Raw genomic sequence first — 18,358 nt, 5'->3', positions numbered from 1 at the left:
CCCAGGGAAGTGGTTGAGTCCCCATCCCTGGAGGTATTTAAAAGACGTGTAGATGAGGCGCTTAGGGACATGGTTTAGTGGGCATGGTGGTGTTGGGTTGACGGTTGGACTCGATGATCTTAGAGGTCTTTTCCAACCTCAATGATTCTATGATTCTATGTATAACTCTTCTGTCTATATCACACTGATATTCTGTAAATATCATTAAAAATGAACAGGAGCTGCTCCAAGAGAGAATTAATTGGATAGTCTTATCCTAATTTTTTTTTGTGCAGAGCACAAAACTGCCATATGGTTTGGCAGGTTTGGCTAAGTGCGAAATCTCGACCCAGAGAACTTCCAGGCCAGTGTAGCTGATGGAGTGCATACTACTCCTGAAATGAACTTGCGGAAGAAAGCAGAGTTTAGATGATGATCATCAGTGTCCTGTTGCAAATGGGTTATCTCTGACCTTCAGTGAGAATGGACTCTCTTACCCATAGACAGAATAAAAAAGGCCAATAAAACAATATTAAGGAAAAAAAAAAAAGAGACAAGAAAAAGTGCTCCATCACAGAGTTCCACTTGCAGAATTTGATAAGTTAACCTTCATTTCTAGTTTTACCAGTGGTCAAATGGACATAAAAAAATATAAGCATGTCAGTAACTCATACCAACACATTTGGGTGAAGGGATTTAGGAGCAGTGGATTTATATTGGCAGTCCCCCACCCCCACTTCAACATGAATGGACTCTCAAGCAGCAGGGCCAGTGGGAGAGCATTCCCCCCCTGCCCCTATATTGTTTGAATTGTAGAATGGCTAAAATTGCCTGCTTCTAAGTCAGGTGGATTCCTCAATTTGGATCAAAGTCCATCAAGTCTGATCTGAGTCCATAACAGTTTACTAAGTCTGGTTATGCTAACATCACAGGGTTCACCAAGCTAATTGGTTTTGGAAATTTTAGTCAGTTTACTAGTTTATAATGACACTACAAATGCAATAATATTCATTGCAAGTATGAATAATACTATACAAATATAAATTTCACAGACATATTTTAGTTGGTGATCATTGTGACAATATTGGCATACTCTTTGTTCAGCTTTACCTGTGTTGTAGTTTACCCTGGCAGGCAGCTAAACACCACACAGCCATTTGCTCACTCCCCGCCTCCAGCGGGATAGGGGAGAGAATCGGGGGAAAAAAAGTAAAATTTGTGGGTTGAGATAAAGACAGTTTAATAGGACAGCAAAAGAAGGGAACCTGCTGACCGATGCCCAGCCAGTTCCCGAGCAGCGGTCACCGCCCCCTGGCCAGCTCCCCCCATTTATATACTGAGCATGATGTCATATGATACGGAATACCCCTTTGGCCAGTTTGGGTCAGCTGTTCTGGCTGTGCCCCCTCCCAGCTTCTCGCTGGCAGGGCACGAGAAGCCGAAAAGTCCTTGACTAGTGTAAGCACTACTTAGCAACAACTAAAACATCAGTGTGTTATCAACGTTATTCTCATCCTAAATCCAAAACACAGCACTGTACCAGCTACTGGGAAGAAAATTAACTCTATCTCAGCCGAAACCAGGACAGCCTGTAGCAGGCCAATTAGCAGCCTTATACTGTCATTAACTTGCTAATAGCAGGGTTTATTTAGCATTTTCCTCCTTTCTGTCAGGAAATTATATTCTCTTTTACTGCTGTCTTTACTTTCTGTGAACACAGTGGCTTATGTGCTTGTCGAGACAGCTACTGTTTTAGCAATTTAATGTACCAGGCACAAAGTAAAAATCCACAAAACCAGTTTGAACTAGTCCTTTTGCCTTCTGACTGTCCCTTCAGTTGGCAGAGGCTGGAAAGGACCTCGCCCTACTTAAACTCTAACCATGTAAAGAAAATTGACATAAGGTAAGTTTATCCTAGATTTTACATAAGCTAATCAGCAAGCTGAATTGGTCTGTGATTTTATATTGTGTCTTCCTTATGTTCTATAGTGTGCCAGTAATTCTGGGATGGTATAATATTTCCAGACGTTTTTAGAGGGACAACTTACAGTGAGGATTTCTCAGAAAAACATAAAGATTTGAGAGGAACATTGGTGCAGCACTTAACACTAAGTGATTTATGTGGCCTTTTAAATAGGTGCGATGAAGCTATAGTTAATTTACACATCATACCTTATATATTACAAGTGTTTATAGTGTTTTTACTTTCCTTATAGATGTTTCTATATCAGTGAATGCATAAGATTTCACAAAATACAGTAGCCTGACCACAAATGTTTAGTTCTAAGTTTCACAGGCTGGTCTTCATTTGATCTCCCTGCAGAAGTTGGTTGTATGCTTAACAAGGTACAAGCTGTTTGTGGTTTTAACATATTTTCTCTATAGTAGCATTGATTTTGAGGAGGCTGGTGGTTTGAGTAACTCCATCATCCCAGAGTGCAGATGCCAAACTGAATTTGGTGGTACTGAAGTTTCAGTAAATGGCAAGGAGGGACCATTGTTGGTTTCAGGTCAGGTGAAGAGACTCATAGATATCAGTTACCAGAAAAGCAGCAATATTGAGGTGTCCCTAGTCAACAAAACAGGTAACTTATTACCGCTATTGTAATACATTTGTATTTTACTTGTGATCTTTGAGTAATTCTGGTTTTGTTACCAATATTTGTTTATTCTGCCCATTGGCATGCTGATTCCTGAAACTAGTAGTAATGCCTCTATTACTTCTGCTGCATTTCTTTGTGGTTTAAACCTACTCCTAAATCAAATGGAAATGTTAAAATGTACAAGGGTGATTGATGCTGACTAACAGAGTTCTGCCTTCCACAATACACTTCAGGATATCTGGCTGACTACAGTGCACCTTTCCTTAAGTTGTTTTGTTTTGAGAAACGTTTCATGGCTGTAGTTTGCATTATCTGTTACTGACTTTATTTGGGGAAATTGTCAGACTTCAGTAACTGTAATGATTGAGTAATCATTGAGGCAAATTAAAATACCATTTTAATATAACCTGTTAACTTTTTTTGAAAACTAGGAACTAACTTGCTTTTATCAATGTTTTCTAAAGATTTAAATAATCATTCTAAACTCACCTTTTGTCCAAGTGAAGTTGGATTGCTGATGTTCTACTGGAAAAGAAGACCGTAAAATCAAGGCAGGGAAAAAGAACACAGTGCAAATCATCACACTACTCTTTTAGCTTGCCACATCAATTACAAATACCAAATATTCACAGACCTCTATGACCTTAGGAATGATCTACAAAGCAAGTGTGTTCACTTAAAAATCAGGAGTCTGATTCTCAGCTACCTTAAAATTATTCTGTATCTTCTAAGCTAGCTCTCTAGCTAGCTCTATAAAATTTTGCTAAATACAATATCATGGATCTACAAGGCTCTTTTATGCAATTAATAGTAATAATTAATTGAGCAGTTAAACATTGGAACAGGCTGCCCAGGGAAGTGGTTGAGTCACCATCCCTGGAGGTATTTAAAAGACGTGTAGATGAGGTGCTTAGGGACATGGTTTAGTGGGTGGTGGTGTTGGGTTGACGGTTGGACTCGATGATCTTAGAGGTCTTTTCCAACCTTAATGATTCTATGATTCGAATATTGTGTAAAGCAACTTGAGGATAAATAAGAGTCGTCTCTATAGCTCTTCACTAAATCCTTCCACTGAGAGTTGAGTTCTGCTGTCCATTGTATTGATGTAGAAACTGGCCCTGGGTATATCGGGTACCTATGAATAATTTTAAAAATATAAATTAGAAAAAAATTAGAGATGATTTATGTTCAAAGAGGGGGCTAAATCCATTCAAGAAGTTGTTTGTTGCCAATTAATTACCTACCGCTAATTAGAATAATAAATTTGAGCGCAGTCATAAGACTTGGCATTGACTTTCACCGTAGGCTTATCTGGAAGCTGTACTAAATGCTGCTGTTAGGATTGGTAATAAATCTGTCATAATAGGTGAAAATGGATAAAAAGGCTAAGAAGCCTCGAAAACATAATTTGACTGAGCAGAAGTCTTTACACTTTATAAATATGACCACTGGAATTATTCACATGAATTGATCAGCTCAGACTTCAACACAATGTTATAAAACACGAAACTTTTGCACTTAGTGAAACTCAGTGCTAAAATGGAGGTATAACTCTTTTTCATTATAACATTTGCAATTTAAAAAGAAGTATATGTGCTGCCAGTAAAATTGTAGTAGAGAGCTCCAAGCTGGAAGTTTTAAACAAATGATCTAGTTATTCTTCACTTTTGTATTCAAGTAACACCATCATGAGATAGAGCAATTCTTAAGATGTCAATCCATCTTGTCTATCCTAAAGATCTTGTGATTCTTTAGTTAACAAAATACTTACTAGAGGATAGAAAATAGCAAAAAAGAAGAGAAATGCTTGTAACAGAACTCTGAATATGATATGCCTCTTTTTAGAAATTTAAAATGTGATTATTATTTTTTTATGTGAGTCTTTCTCCAGGACGAAATTTCCCTGCAATGTGTTATATAGTGCAGAAACATCTGCATGAAACAAGGTCTGAGCATTTTTTGAAGCAATGTGCTTTTAACATGCTGTTGCTCTAAGTTGGTTTCAGCCAGTGACACCGAACGATTTTGTCAAAATAACACAATTTTTAAAAGACTCTGGCTTTTGGCAAGCACACTAGAATTCAGAGTATTCAAATTGCTAGTTACTCAAGTTCAGTTGAGTGCTCTTGAAAACTTCATCAAATATTTTACAACCTCAATTAAAATAGAATGACTTTGAAGAAATGCTGGAGACTTTCGTTTGAATTTTTATTTTGCACTGAATTATTTTTACTGCTATTTTTACATGAAATGCTGCTTTTATAGTGTAGAGTCTAGATAAATTGCTTTTTTGTCAATATGCCATGACATACTAAATTCAGAAATTCTAACTGGTGGGGAACTACTGTGTATATACGTCAGGATCTCTGCCAGTTGCCCAGCTACTGTTGCTCAGTTAAACAGAACTGGGGAGAGTCACACCAGTAAGCACCCTTATGCTCGAACCAATCTTGCTTAATGTATTTAATGACCTGAAAAATAGTTAAAAAAGCAGGACAACACTACTTCCTGCTGATGCAAAACTGTTCAGGTTAATTTAAAATAATGTGCAAACACAAAAAGTCTCACAATACTGAGTGACTGAAATGCAAAATGCCAGAAGAAATTGTATGTTAATGAACCTAAAGTAGTGCATGTGAGGAGGCGAAGGGAACTAAAGAACAATCTCTTTCATCATACATATAGAATAGCAAACTCTAAATTGTATATTATCACTCATGGAAAAGATTCTGAAATCAAAATAAGTAGATTTTTCTGGAAGGTAAAAATGAAACAGCTCTGTGGAAAACACTTAAGTAAAAAAGAAATTTAATTTTGGGAATTCTTGGAAAATAGGGACAGTGCAGAAAATTTAATTCATAATTTACCTGAATCTTGCATATTGCGTGCTGTTCTTACCATCATATCTTAGGACGTAGGAAAAGTGGAAAAGGCTTTTTGAAAAGGTGGGGAGAGTACGTGGATGGTCAGAGGAGTGGAATCACTTCTGTATGGTGACAGACTAGACAAATGGAGTTTATCTACCTTGGAAATGAGATAACCGAGACAAGATAGGGTAGAGCAAATAATGACTTACACGAAGAGGGTGAATGTGGAACTATCATTTCAGTATCTCTTAGCATACAAGAACTAAAGAGCTGTGTTAATACCTCCAGGCAGCAAGCTTAAAACAAACAATAAGAAACACTTTTTCATACAAAAAATAACTGAACACTGGGAGACACTGCCACTAGATGTTGTAAAGGCCAAAAGTTTAACTGAGTTCAAAAAGGGATTAATGGCTACTTTTGTTTCATGAATTGTAAAAACATACTGCTCAGACACAGCTTATGGCTTAGCAAGTTCCTAAACCACTAATTGCCAGAAGATGGGAAGGAGGGGTTGCACAGCTCTTGCCATGCCTCTTATAATCTTTCCTTATGCATCTCCTAATGGCCATGTTGGGAGCAGGATAATGGGCTAGACAGATTTTTCTTGTCCGACCCATTATGGTTGTTTTCATTTTGTAGGCGTAGATTTTTTTTTTCCTTCAGTAATGGGGAGACAAAATGGAAATTTTCAACTTGTTTTTGGAGTTCAGTAAATGTTCTGGTCCGACCCATTATGGTTGTTGTCATTTTGTAGGCGTAGATTTTTTTTTTTCCTTCAGTAATGGGGAGACAAAATGGAAATTTTCAACTTGTTTTTGGAGTTCAGTAAATGCTGTCTTGAATATGATTCTTAATAGCTAATTAGGAATGATCACACTTTTTGCTTTCCTTATTTTAATATATAAAAAATTAGTCTACAAATTCATCTGCTGAATGTTTAGGAAGATCTTCTCTAAATACAGGGAGATGTGCATGTAGGTGAATCATTTATATATTTTACTTGAGTAATCATGATATATGTGTGTTTTAAAGAATAATGTGTCAGAAAAGCTGGCATAGTGAGCAGGGGGAATTTTCTGTGGTTCTTCTGTCTGAAAGGAGGTGAATGGTATTATTTTTGCCATTGCTGTGAGTTAAGGAATACTAAGTTTCAATGACAGAACATCCTAAATTCTACAGTTGTACTTCTGACAATTAGTAGGAACAGAGACAAACAAGGAGAGTTTCTTTAACATCTGTAACTTTTTTGTGCAACTCTATCATCCTTTTTTCTCCTCAGAGTGAAGACTGGCTTTTGCGATTAAAGGAAATATGAACAATTTTTTTTTTCTGACTAACCTTCTATTCTAGGTTTTTTCCATGTGAATTTATAATGTAGGAGTTTATTTGTACTTACTAAACAGAGATTTAATCAATTATCATAATGCACTTTAGAAATGAAAAATACATTACTCTGTGTCAAATGTGTTTATACTGTACTGCATGCAAACTACGCACATCTTTATAAATCATGGTCTCAAACTTCTGAAGTTGTTATTTTTGTTTATTAGGAAACCTTGCTTCAGATCCAAAAAGGCAATAAGGAGACTACACATAGCAAGAAGAAAGCAAGCCACAATCGATCCTGAAATGCAATTACTCAATATTCAAAGCTGAGTGAAATAAGGACCTTAAACAGCAGTAGCCTGTAAAGTTTAAAATTAAAAGTAGTTTCATCGTATACGGTGAAAAGGGGGTTTGGATCAATGAAACTGATCACTTGTATCTTGTTTGCTGTTGATTTATATGAAATTATACTTGAGGTGAGCCTCCTTTTCATATGTATGTTAATAAATTTTGGTCATTTGTGGAATATTACTTCAGTGGTTTAGAAGGAGATTTCTTGAGTTCAGGTGGTGCTCAGTGTATAAATGGAAGCACAAGAATTAAAAAGGCCTTCCACCTGGTCATCCTTAGCTTGGCTAATGTAATTGCAGATTTTGTTTTAACAGCTTTATATAACAGCACAGAGCATTACTGCTGTGGTGCTGAGTTGCAATAAGTCAGTAGCTGGATTAAAAGAATGGGGGCTATAAAACAAACTTTCTTTTTGTCCTTTCTGGTATAACATCTTATAAAACTGCAGTGTGTATCCAGAAGGTTGACAACAATCCACTACACTGTCAGACTAGCTGTAGGATACCAATAGAAGTTTGGAAAAAATAATTAAGCCCAGTCTCTCTTGCTTTCTCTTAATTTCATTTCTTATCGCTCATCTTCACTTCTTCGGAATACCCTTAGTATCAATCCGTCTTTCGCTAGAGGAAGAGGTACTAAAATTTTGAACTATTTCATGTTAAGAAGACTTGCCAAAAATTAAGACTGCATCTTCAGCTGATGCAAACTGTCAAAAAAACTATTTTATTCATTGTAGATCAGAAATCTGAAATTCTTGCTGAGTAAAGTGCCCCTTTTGGAAGTGTGTTGTGTATGCAAATATTACGTTCATTGGTCATGCTTGTGTTTATAAATTCTGCAGAAATTGTTTTAGACACATAATCAAAATCTGCTATGCCATGGAGACTTGCAGTGATTCTTTGAACTCTTGGCCTCCTGCTTTGCTTTATTACCAGTGGATGATGTTGCATTGACAGGGGATATAATGGGCCTAGTGGTGGACAGATATTGATAAAGTCAGTCTTTACCATTGCAACCATGGTTAATTTCAGCAACCACCACTGAGAATCTTTTAAGCTTTTGTATTAAAAAAAAAGGAAAATTCAAGTAATTTGAAAATTTGTTTTTAACAATAACTTTTGTCTTTTTCCCTTAGCTCTATGTAACTATCCCTTATATATTTATATATATACTTATTATATATATACTATTGATAGTAAAAATGGTTTTTTAATATATTTATGTATATATTTACAAGAGGAAGTGGTCTCTTGTGAGGATTGGGGAGGGGAAATGTAAACTGAAATAATCTGGACCTACTGTTAAATCTGAAAAAAATTTTGGACAGCTGATTTCTGGAGATGGACAGTGTCTGTTCTGTCCTTGGTTTGGAAGCAAGGGTCAGATGGGACCCCTTGGCAGAGGTGATGCTCCTTCCTTGGGAAGCTCCCTCCTGCAAAGGGAAACAAAGGTCCTACCAGCCTTAGGTGTGGTAGGCGAGAGCCACAATACAAAGCTGGGAGCCTGCATTTTGTGCAGGTGGTCTGAGAGACTGCAGGAGGCAGCAATGGGCCAGGCAGGCCTCAGAGAGAAATTGCCATACATTAAGCAAATTTCCAGGGAGTCGAAGGGATGAGGGTGTTGCCATTAAGGAATTCCCTGAGCTAAATGAAACAAAAGCAGAAACCATAGCCTGTCTGCAAAGACAAAGTAGGTAAGGATGAATGTAGTTGTGCAAACTTTGCTCTGTCTGACCTAGGGTCCTATACCTGACCTTTATATACTGTTAGATACAACGTTAATAACACTAGTCATGTCTAATAAAACCTGGCTCTGTATGTGTGTATGGTTGGGGTGAGGATTAAGGTTTTTTTCTTAGAATCTGGGAATCTCACTATAAGAAAAAATTCTAGGCAACTCTACCTGAAGGCTCTAGGGAACTTGGGATCCCTCACAAAGATAAGCTCAGAACAGCTGCTGTCTTGGGTACCACATTTTACTAGCTGGAGGATGCAAGGGCACAAGATGCAGGCCCATTGCCCTTGTGTCAGGGTATACTCATCAAGGAGTTTCCTTCAGCCTCACTGGTTCACAGCATATTTGCTGTAGTGCAAAAATGTGCTTTGGAAGTCAGATGTGCAAATTGTACAGAGAGCAATGAGAAATAAGGGGGAAGGTAAAGGACTGGTCAGGAAGTAGAATACAGCTGAGGTTTAAGGGATTATGATATGGCAGAAACGGATATTGCTGACAGTATCGTTCACTGTCTTGGTTTGGCAGTGTCAGTGTGGGTGGAAGGGCTTTTGAGAGATGCTGCAAGGTAAAACTTTTCTATTAAGTGTCTAACAGGCAAAGTGTCTAGAAAAAGCTGACCGTACAGTGCCATAAACAACAAGCAAACACACCCATAACTTTGCTCCTTCATCATATTAAACTCTGAATGTACAAGAAACATTTCCCCCAAAAGCGTAGTCTAAACTTTTCCTGTTTACTTATCTCTAATCTCTACTAATTTTTCACAAATAAATTTATAGCAGGGTATGTGGTGTAAAGGTGATTAGAAACCCAAAACCTCTGTTTGGAATAGAAAGCTAAGCATGTCACTGTGTTACTGCAAGAAAAATTGTTTGTTCAGGTAGTTGCCTTTTGTCAATCAATTGCAACCTGGTAGGTGGATGCAACCGTATTGTATTGCTGGTGGTTATTCTAAGGTTGTTTTGCTTTACCTCATTCTTCCTTCTCTTTCTCTGCCTTCTAGCATGCACTTAATTCAGGTGGACTCCGTTCAGCGATGGATGGAAGATTTGAAGTTGATGACAGACTGTGAATGTATGTGTATTCTCCAGTCCAAGCCAATCAGCACTGAGAAGGATGAACAAAATGAACTTATCCTTTCCTCACAATATAGCACATGTGATAACTTACAGCTGCTATTAAAAAGAGCTTGGATCATCAGCACAGAGTTGACCAGGATTGCTCAAAAGCTGGAGAAGAATAAATGGCAGAGAGTCCACAGCATGACAGTAAGAGTCAACTGCCATGTACGTTCAATGATAAATGAATACAATACGTTCAACAGGAATTCTTCAGAAGAAATGCACCAGGTAGGATGCCTTATCTGATGTCATGTTTGTCTTGTTGTTTTTTTTAATTGTAATAATTAAAGCTTAGGATTGCTCAAAAGCTGGAGAAGAATAAATGGCAGAGAGTCCACAGCATGACAGTAAGAGTCAACTGCCATGTACGTTCAATGATAAATGAATACAATACGTTCAACAGGAATTCTTCAGAAGAAATGCACCAGGTAGGATGCCTTATCTGATGTCATGTTTGTCTTGTTGTTTTTTTTAATTGTAATAATTAAAGCTTACTTTAAACAAACCAAAAGAAATCCTTATGTACTGATATTGGTCCCTTGTTTAAGACTTTCTAATCCCTTTTCAGCTATGGAAACATTCTTGACTCATTTTGGATCCTATTTTATCATAGGCCCGATTCTGAATATTAATAATGCTGACAAATTATGTTGAAAAAAGTTTTGGTTTTGAGGACTACAGGACTAAAGTAATTAGATGCCCCATCTGTGAGTTCCTTTGCATTTACAATGTAGAAAATACTACTTTTTTGTTAACTTCAGTTTTACCTACTTGTTTTATGCAGAAAAGTAGAAAAAGTGTGTCCATATGAAATATTATGTTTCTGGAGGGTTTTCACCTAATTATCATGAACAATCATTATTTATTTTTAAAAAGCAATTGCGTGTATGGATATTGCTTTAAAACCACTTTCTCTTTCTCTTTCTGCAGTTTGAAAAACTTTTAATAGACAAGTGTTCTGAATTTACAGCATTTACAGAAAGGTAATTTAAATTTTCTAGCTGAAATATTAATTTTGATATTTTATTACGTTGTGGAATTTCTAATGAGAAGTACAAATCTACTAACACCCTCAAATGTTTGAACTAGGCTCCCGCAGCTCTGAAAAGCTTTCTAAATATTAGCCTCTGGTGCATGAAGTGAGTTGCTTTTATTTAAAATGCATCCTAATGAAAGATGGGATCTGCTGTTGCAGAAAGAGCCTGGCAATAGACACAAAGCTGCATGCGAGTGGATTTTTCAGGGCTTTTAGATATTGAGGGAGAAAGTCTGGCTCTAATGATATCAGTGACAAAGTTCCCTTCAAGTTCTGTGAAGCCAAGACTTCAGCTGGTGTGAAAACTTATGTTGCAAGACTGTCGTACTACATGTTCCTGTATGCACATATCCATGTACTAGTAAATCAAACCCAAATAAATACACATGCCTTTAAATTGCGGTTGTAGGTTTACTCAGCTCCATGCACTCCAGAATGCTGAAACTGGAAAATAAGACTCTCTCTATAATTCTTCTCATGATATTTCCCCTGCCTAACATAAGTTATCATGTTTCCTCCAGCACAGTTCAATCGGTCTTTTTCAATTTACTTTAAACACTGTGCAAGTCATTCTGCTCAGGGAATCATCAGGGAAAAAGACACCATCTAATTATCAGGAAAGAACATTTCTTGAGCACTATTGCTTTTTGCCAAACCCACACAGCTCAGACTTTACTTTTATATTCTACTATGAGACACACTGATTTAATGAGAGCTCTGATCTCATAGTGTCTGCCCCAAATCAGCTGTCTCCCTTCTTGTCTGTTTGACAAAAAGTTGATATAGGTGGGTGAAAGGTAAAGCTGAAAAGGGGACCTACTGTGTAGATGGAGACACTGATCAACCAAACTATATCTTCCATTACAGTGGCCTGCCTGGTTGGAATATGTTTTGACAATTTAAATGAATACAATTCTGTGAGGAAGTATTAGTTATTTCATTTGAATTGTATGAAGTTTTCCATCCTTATCTCATTTCTTCAGTTACAGCCAAATATCACTGGTTACAGGATAGTTATACTAACTCTGTAAAGCTGCTGTATGTAATCTTTCTGCACAGAAGGCCACATTTTACTTTTGAGTATACTGTTTAAATTTAAACGAACTTTACCCATCTGGGCACACATTCATTTTGGGTCCTTATTCTGTTGTCATTAAACTATGGCAAAGAAGGTAAAGAAATGAAAATTATTGAAAGCACTTCTTTGGTCGTGAAAGATGGATGGATATACACAGCTGCAGTTGAAATGCAGGCATCCTAGAGTGACTGTAACTATAAGCATAAGTGGAAAATAGCAGAGTTACACTGACATAAACACAGCATCTACAGCAAAATTTGGCCTGCAGTCTGCGAAGTAAATTGTGATCCCAAAATTACTCATTAATGTCCACTGTTGTCCTTTGATGGTATACTTACTATGTCTAGACAAAGCCTTGATTAAAGTCTGGTGTGATGCTAATGGCACAAAGACAGTGTCCTCATGTGAACAGCTGAATTCCCATTATATCCCCATTATTAACACAGAGCTCATCTGTGACAATTGGCTTGATAAAACAATATGCATCTGTTGCATCTTTTTTCCTTCATCGCTTTCCTTTCTCTTTCTTTTCAGGTGCATACAAACTGAAGATGAACAGATACTGAAGTCCATGAAATCTTGTGTTAATGAAACACTTACTACTGTTGCTCAGTATTTTGGCCAGTTAATAGAGCTGGTTTTAACACATGAGGCACAGGTTAGTTTATAGTTTAAAAAAAAAAAAGGTCTTTCCAAATTGTTGAATCTTGAAGAAAAGCATCCATTAAGAGGAGGATTATAATTATAGCTCTCAATTTTCAGCAAACTTACGATCAGTAATTAAAATATCTTGCAAAGAGATTTCGGTGTTTGTACTCTCAAATTCTCCAATAACCTCAAATCCCAAACACAATGATCTTGTGGCTCAATATGTTAGTTACTTTTCCAGATAGGCCTCCTTCATTGCGAGGCATCTAATTTCTGGAGAATATCTTGTTAATAAGACCTTTTGGAGGCATTTTCTCTTCCTTTCATGCAGACACTGCTTTTCTTTAGAAACCTTGAAAAAAGTCTCTCCTGCTCTCAATGATTCTCATTAAAAGCTAAACTTTTTAGAAGATGTACATATAGCAAGTATATTATTACAGCACACATTTTAACCAGTGCATTTCTTACACTCTAGGAAGTAGTGATAAAATACAGTGTTGTGTACAGGTTACACGTGTGTGTGTGTAACCTTCCAGAAACAGTGCTGTATCATTGCAGGCATGATGTGTAGTTTCCAGTGGTGATCAAATGTAGCTAAATACACTGAGTAATAAGGCTGAGACTACAAATGCATTAAATTTTTTCCATTAGACCATTCTTGAAATAGTAGCAACTTGCAAGTCTAACCAATCTATCTTGGCTTACACTAGTTTCTTTCTTAAGATCTCATCAGTAATTCCTTTGCACCCTCTAATCTTCCTCAAATAAAAAACCCCAAATGTAATTAAGCTCAATTAATTTGTCCATATTTTAGAGGTGATGTTATTCTTTTATTTTGTCCCTACAGAAAAAAAGGAAATGAGAGGCTTAGTGATGAGGAAAAAGTTAAGTAGTATTTACTACGGTGCTAAAACAAAATTAATGCATGGTATTGGTTAAATTCTAACATACGTTGATGCGTTAGAATAGAAGAAAAAAGTTGTGGCTCTTTCTGAAACATCCCTTATAGTTTTAAAAGATTATTGCTAGGAAGTGAGAATCTCCAGAATACATTTGCAGAATTACAGTCAAATTAACAAGCTACTTGCTAATGTGCTTTGGTTAGGATTTATGAGAATTAAATGAAATGCCATATATGAGTTGAAGTGTTTAAATAAATTTGCATATTGCAAATTCAGTGAGTAGGTTGTGTTGGTTTTGATGCTAATTCTTTTTAATCTGAAGAGCAGTTCTCCATTGCTAATAGTTCTGTCTTGGGGTACTTTGACACCTGCTGACACACCTGAAGTCCTAGTCCCTTTTTCTTTTAAGGGAGCAGAATTAATTACTCTGCACCATCTCGTATGTATTTGTGTGGCTGAAGACTTAGATTAGAGGTCATTAATAAAATCACTTTTAAGAACAGTTTTCTGAGCCATTCAGTCAGGCTGCGTGTCCACTTCTGCCATGCAACTGCATTGTCTGTGGGTAGTTTGCTGCCCTGGAGCAGTCTAAGTGTCTGTGTGAGAGGCCAGAACTCTCAGCTTAAATTGTGTACTCAGGAGCTTTCTTTTCTAATCAGTGTATAAGGATTTTATTCAAGATAGGTTCATATCAAAATGTGAATGGATAAGTTATGTCTGTTATGGAACATTTTTCTAAGGGGAGATGCTAAAGGTGGGAGAACACAGCCTCTTAAAGGGGAGATAATTGAAATTTGTATCAATAACAGTGTAAAATGTGGGATGTTTCTTTCCACTTCTTTCAGGTTGGATTAAATATAAAAATGCTTCCCTTCTTCCTCCTAGCAAATATGATTAATTCTTCCTCTAATGATTGTATGTACTTTCAGAAAGAGTAAAATCAAATACCCTTCATATTCTTCTGACAGCTGTGTTTCTCTGTGAAGCTGCAATGGCACACATGCAAAAGCAAGATAACTATTTACAAAGATAAAAATATTTAACCTATTTCATACATTGGAGAAATAAACTATATTTCTCTATGAGAATTCCCTGTATTGGTCAATGACATTTTCTATGTATACTGAGAATAGTGATGAACCCAGAGCCTTAGAAAGTAGTGTTAGAAAGGCTGTAGCAATATTCCTTATAAATAAGGTGGAAATCTTGTATCACCTTGTGATACAGCTTCAGCAGTAAGACAATTAGTTGCCTGCTGAAAATTTTAGTTCAATCCCAGGCCAAACCCAACAATAATTTACTAAATAGCTGAAGAGTTCTTTACTAAATGTTCTCACACACATACCTGTTCTCTTACTCTATTCATATTTATTTTTAAATATCACTATTCTTGGTTACATCTATTCAAATGCGATGATAAATGCGTTAGTGTTACCAGTTTGACTCCTGCCCATGTTTTTTTTCCTTTCCTTTCTCTGAGTGAGAAGTAAGATGATATGGATTAAATGAGCTAGACTTTCTACTCCATCTTATCTTTAAATATAACACAGATGTTTTTCATTGGAAGTAAATTATTTTTATTGTCTTATGTCACACAGAACCTGATGAGACAAATAGAATTGTCGGATAGTGTGTACATCACTGAGTCAGCGATTAGTAGTTTATTCAGCCTTACCCAGGAAGGTGCTCACCTGTGCCGTATCATAGCTAAGGTAAGGGGATTTATGGATTAATCCAAAGTAAACTAGTGATACAAGTGAGTTATTTTACTTAACACAGTAGTGGTTGCAAGTTTTGAAATGTACAGTACAAGATGAAATTTTGTATTTCAGGAGACAAATAATCTAGGTTAAAGAACAACAAAATCTACTCTGAGAAACTATTTTTTTTTCTTCTTTTGCTGCTTTTTGCAAGCCTTACTTACTTAAAATTATCCTATTAGATTAAGGAAAAAAAAAAAAGAAATAAAGGCCGCAAACCCCAAAATCTTTAATTCAATAAAGCTCAATGCCTGTGCAAGCTCCAACAGGCTTCTGGGCATTGATTCAACTACAGTTGTCTTTGTGCCACCTAATGTATTACCAGTCCCTTCAGCATTTTGGGCATTTTTTTAGTGTCTCTCCTGACAGTACTTTTTAAGTACCAGCCATGGAAGTGGAGAGAAACTTTGCAATTGGCCATGCATATGGCTGACAAGTACGCAGAGAACCAACAAGGCTCTTCAGCTGTGTGTACAGAGTAGGTTATAGATATTATTAAAGATGTAATTTTAAAAATACTTTGCATCCATTATTTTCCTTTTACAGAGGAACATCATTACAGTTACTTCTGGCAGTGTGTGTTCTCATTCACTGAGTAATTGATGCTAACTTTTGGTATAAACGAATCATTCTGCCAAGATCAATGATACTGGCAATCCCTGCAGAGTTTGCACCTTTGAGGACACTTGGATCTTGAAAAAGTGAGAAAGGCAGGGTATTGTGTGAGGTTGAGCATAGGATAATCGCATCCACAGTGTATATAGAAAGAAGAAAACCTCCTTTCCCAAGATTCTGCTTGTGGAGTGGTGTGCCAATCCCTTGTCCTGCTCAGAGGTGAGGTTAAACAGTGGCATTTAATTAATTTTACTTCCAATCTGCCTTTAGATGAGTGTTTGCACCATAAAAGGTACTGCTCTGTTCTGAAGGCTGCGAATGAGGTAGACTCAGAAACGTGTAGTGGATCCTGGCAACAGCTTGAGAGGCTTAATTTTTTCTAAATTGATATTTGAGCTCCATTCAGTGGTATCCAAAAACAATGTTAAAATATTGAGTATTGAGGAAGTGCAGAACTAACAAATCAGGGAAAATTGGTCTTGTGTTTTTTATCATTGTGTAATTCCATAACAGTTTAATTTAGCAGAAGTAAAGTCTGACCTTACATAAATCACTAAGTTAATTTATTGCTAAAACCTGGATGTGTCACAGGTTTACAAGTAAGGAAATGCATCCCCTTATGCAAAGAACCCTAAGTGGCGTTTGGTTGCCAAATTACAGCGGTGATTGCATCACCTGTCCTGTGTGTCTGTTTCCTCTGTGCCCTGTGAAATACATTTGTCCTGACTCACCGTCATCCTTCATCCTCTGTATTGCCTCAGTTATCTGCATCAGTGAGCAAGGTGGCAGAGGAATTGTAACAGACCAGAATTTTGAATTCAGTCACTTGAGTACTTAGCTATGACAGTGAAAGAGCTGGGTGATTTAAAAAAAAAAAATAAATCTGGAACTGTGCCCACTCATTAAGAGGGTGAGAATGGATTCAATGTTTGTAAAGATCTCAAAATCTCCCACAGATACAGAAGTTCCCTTGAGAGTTGTCATTATCTTTGTAAAAACTAGCCAGAGAAGTGGAATATTTTTTTACTGTGAAAGCAAAACTCAACAAATTTCTTCATTTAAACTTGAAGTCTTACTCTCCATGACAATGTGTGATCTTGTGGAACACTGTTGTTAGCTTTTTTCCTGTCCCAAGCTATAAATTACAACTCTAAAGCACACCAAAATCTTGGACATGCAAACAAAGAACCATGATAATATTGTAAAACTACAATATTATAGGAACTGGTTTCTCACTTTATGTTTTGGTAAGAGTGTCTTCTCTCTCCCTCCCTCTACTCCCCCACCAATATTTTTACCAAAATTTAAAAATGCTTTGAAATGCTAATCCCCCATGCTGAAGTGTCACCTGTAATTTTATTCCACCATTCCTCAACTTTTTTTCTTTTAGCATGTAACTTTGTAATCTGCTGTGAAAGAGTCATGTTGCTGACTCACCCTGGCAGCCACCTAGTTGTTCTCGCTAGCTGTCAGAAGTATAAAGACTAAGAACTCTAACGCAAATGAGTAGTAGCAAGGGCAAGATAAGAAATGGAGGGAGAAACATAAATAATAATAGTAATAATAACAATAATCCTTGAATTCTGAGCTAATAGAATAACAAACATTGAGCTGTGAGTTTCAAACCATAATATGTAGTGTTCATCTACAAGCAACTACACTGGTAGCAGCATAATGGAAACTCCACTGGTTTAGATAATTTTAAAAGCAAAAAGAGAAAATGAGGAAAGGAAGAGCCAAGTAGAGTATTTGTTGCAATTACCAGGGAAAATTTTTAGTCAGGTTTCTGTCTGCAGGTCGGTTTCCTACCTTTGGAACCAAATGTTGCTAAAATATTCCTCTGTCAAGTCTTATGACGCATACTTAAGCATCAAACTGTGACTAACTTGCTGTATCATTGTCTGGGGTTACATTGCAGGGATGTATTCACAAAAGTCTTTTTTATTATATTGTGGATGTATGGATTTTTTTTTTATTACATTATGGATGTATGGATTTGATGAATGGACTGTTCGGTGGATGAGGAATTGGCTGGATGGTCACATCCAGAGGGTAGTGGTCAATGGCTAAGTGTCCAGATGGAGATCAGTGATGAGTGGTGTCCCTCAGGGGTCTGCACTGGGAGCAGTACTGTCTAATATCTTCAATGACATGGTGGGCAGTGGGATCGAGTGCACCCTCAGCAAGTTTGCAGAGGACTCCAAGCTGAGTGCTGTGGTTAACATGCCTGAGGGATGGGATGCCATTCAGAGGGACCTGGACAAGCTGGAGAAGTGGGCCCATGTGAACCTTGTGATGTTCAGCAAGGCCAAGTGCAAGGCCCTGCACCTGGGTC

At 37.0% G+C, this 18,358-nt stretch overlaps 1 protein-coding gene across 1 annotated transcript in view; it reads left to right on the top strand.

Annotated features, from left to right (window-relative positions):
- INSC (inscuteable homolog (Drosophila)) overlaps window positions 1–18,358 on the top strand; it is a 168,496-nt gene that overhangs the window by 87,134 nt on the left and 63,004 nt on the right. The window contains exons 3-6 of the mRNA XM_009288784.2: window positions 9,867–10,212; window positions 10,915–10,967; window positions 12,633–12,756; window positions 15,247–15,360. Coding sequence (XP_009287059.2) covers window positions 9,867–10,212; window positions 10,915–10,967; window positions 12,633–12,756; window positions 15,247–15,360 — 637 coding nt within the window. The remainder of the gene's footprint in view (window positions 1–9,866; window positions 10,213–10,914; window positions 10,968–12,632; window positions 12,757–15,246; window positions 15,361–18,358) is intronic.

Source organism: Aptenodytes forsteri, unplaced genomic scaffold (assembly GCF_000699145.1).
Source record: "Aptenodytes forsteri isolate BGI_AS27 unplaced genomic scaffold, ASM69914v1 Scaffold8, whole genome shotgun sequence".
Classification (NCBI taxonomy): Eukaryota; Metazoa; Chordata; class Aves; order Sphenisciformes; family Spheniscidae; genus Aptenodytes; species Aptenodytes forsteri.
Note: the sequence above shows the minus strand (reverse complement) of the source record. Positions and strands in the feature narration are given on the sequence as shown.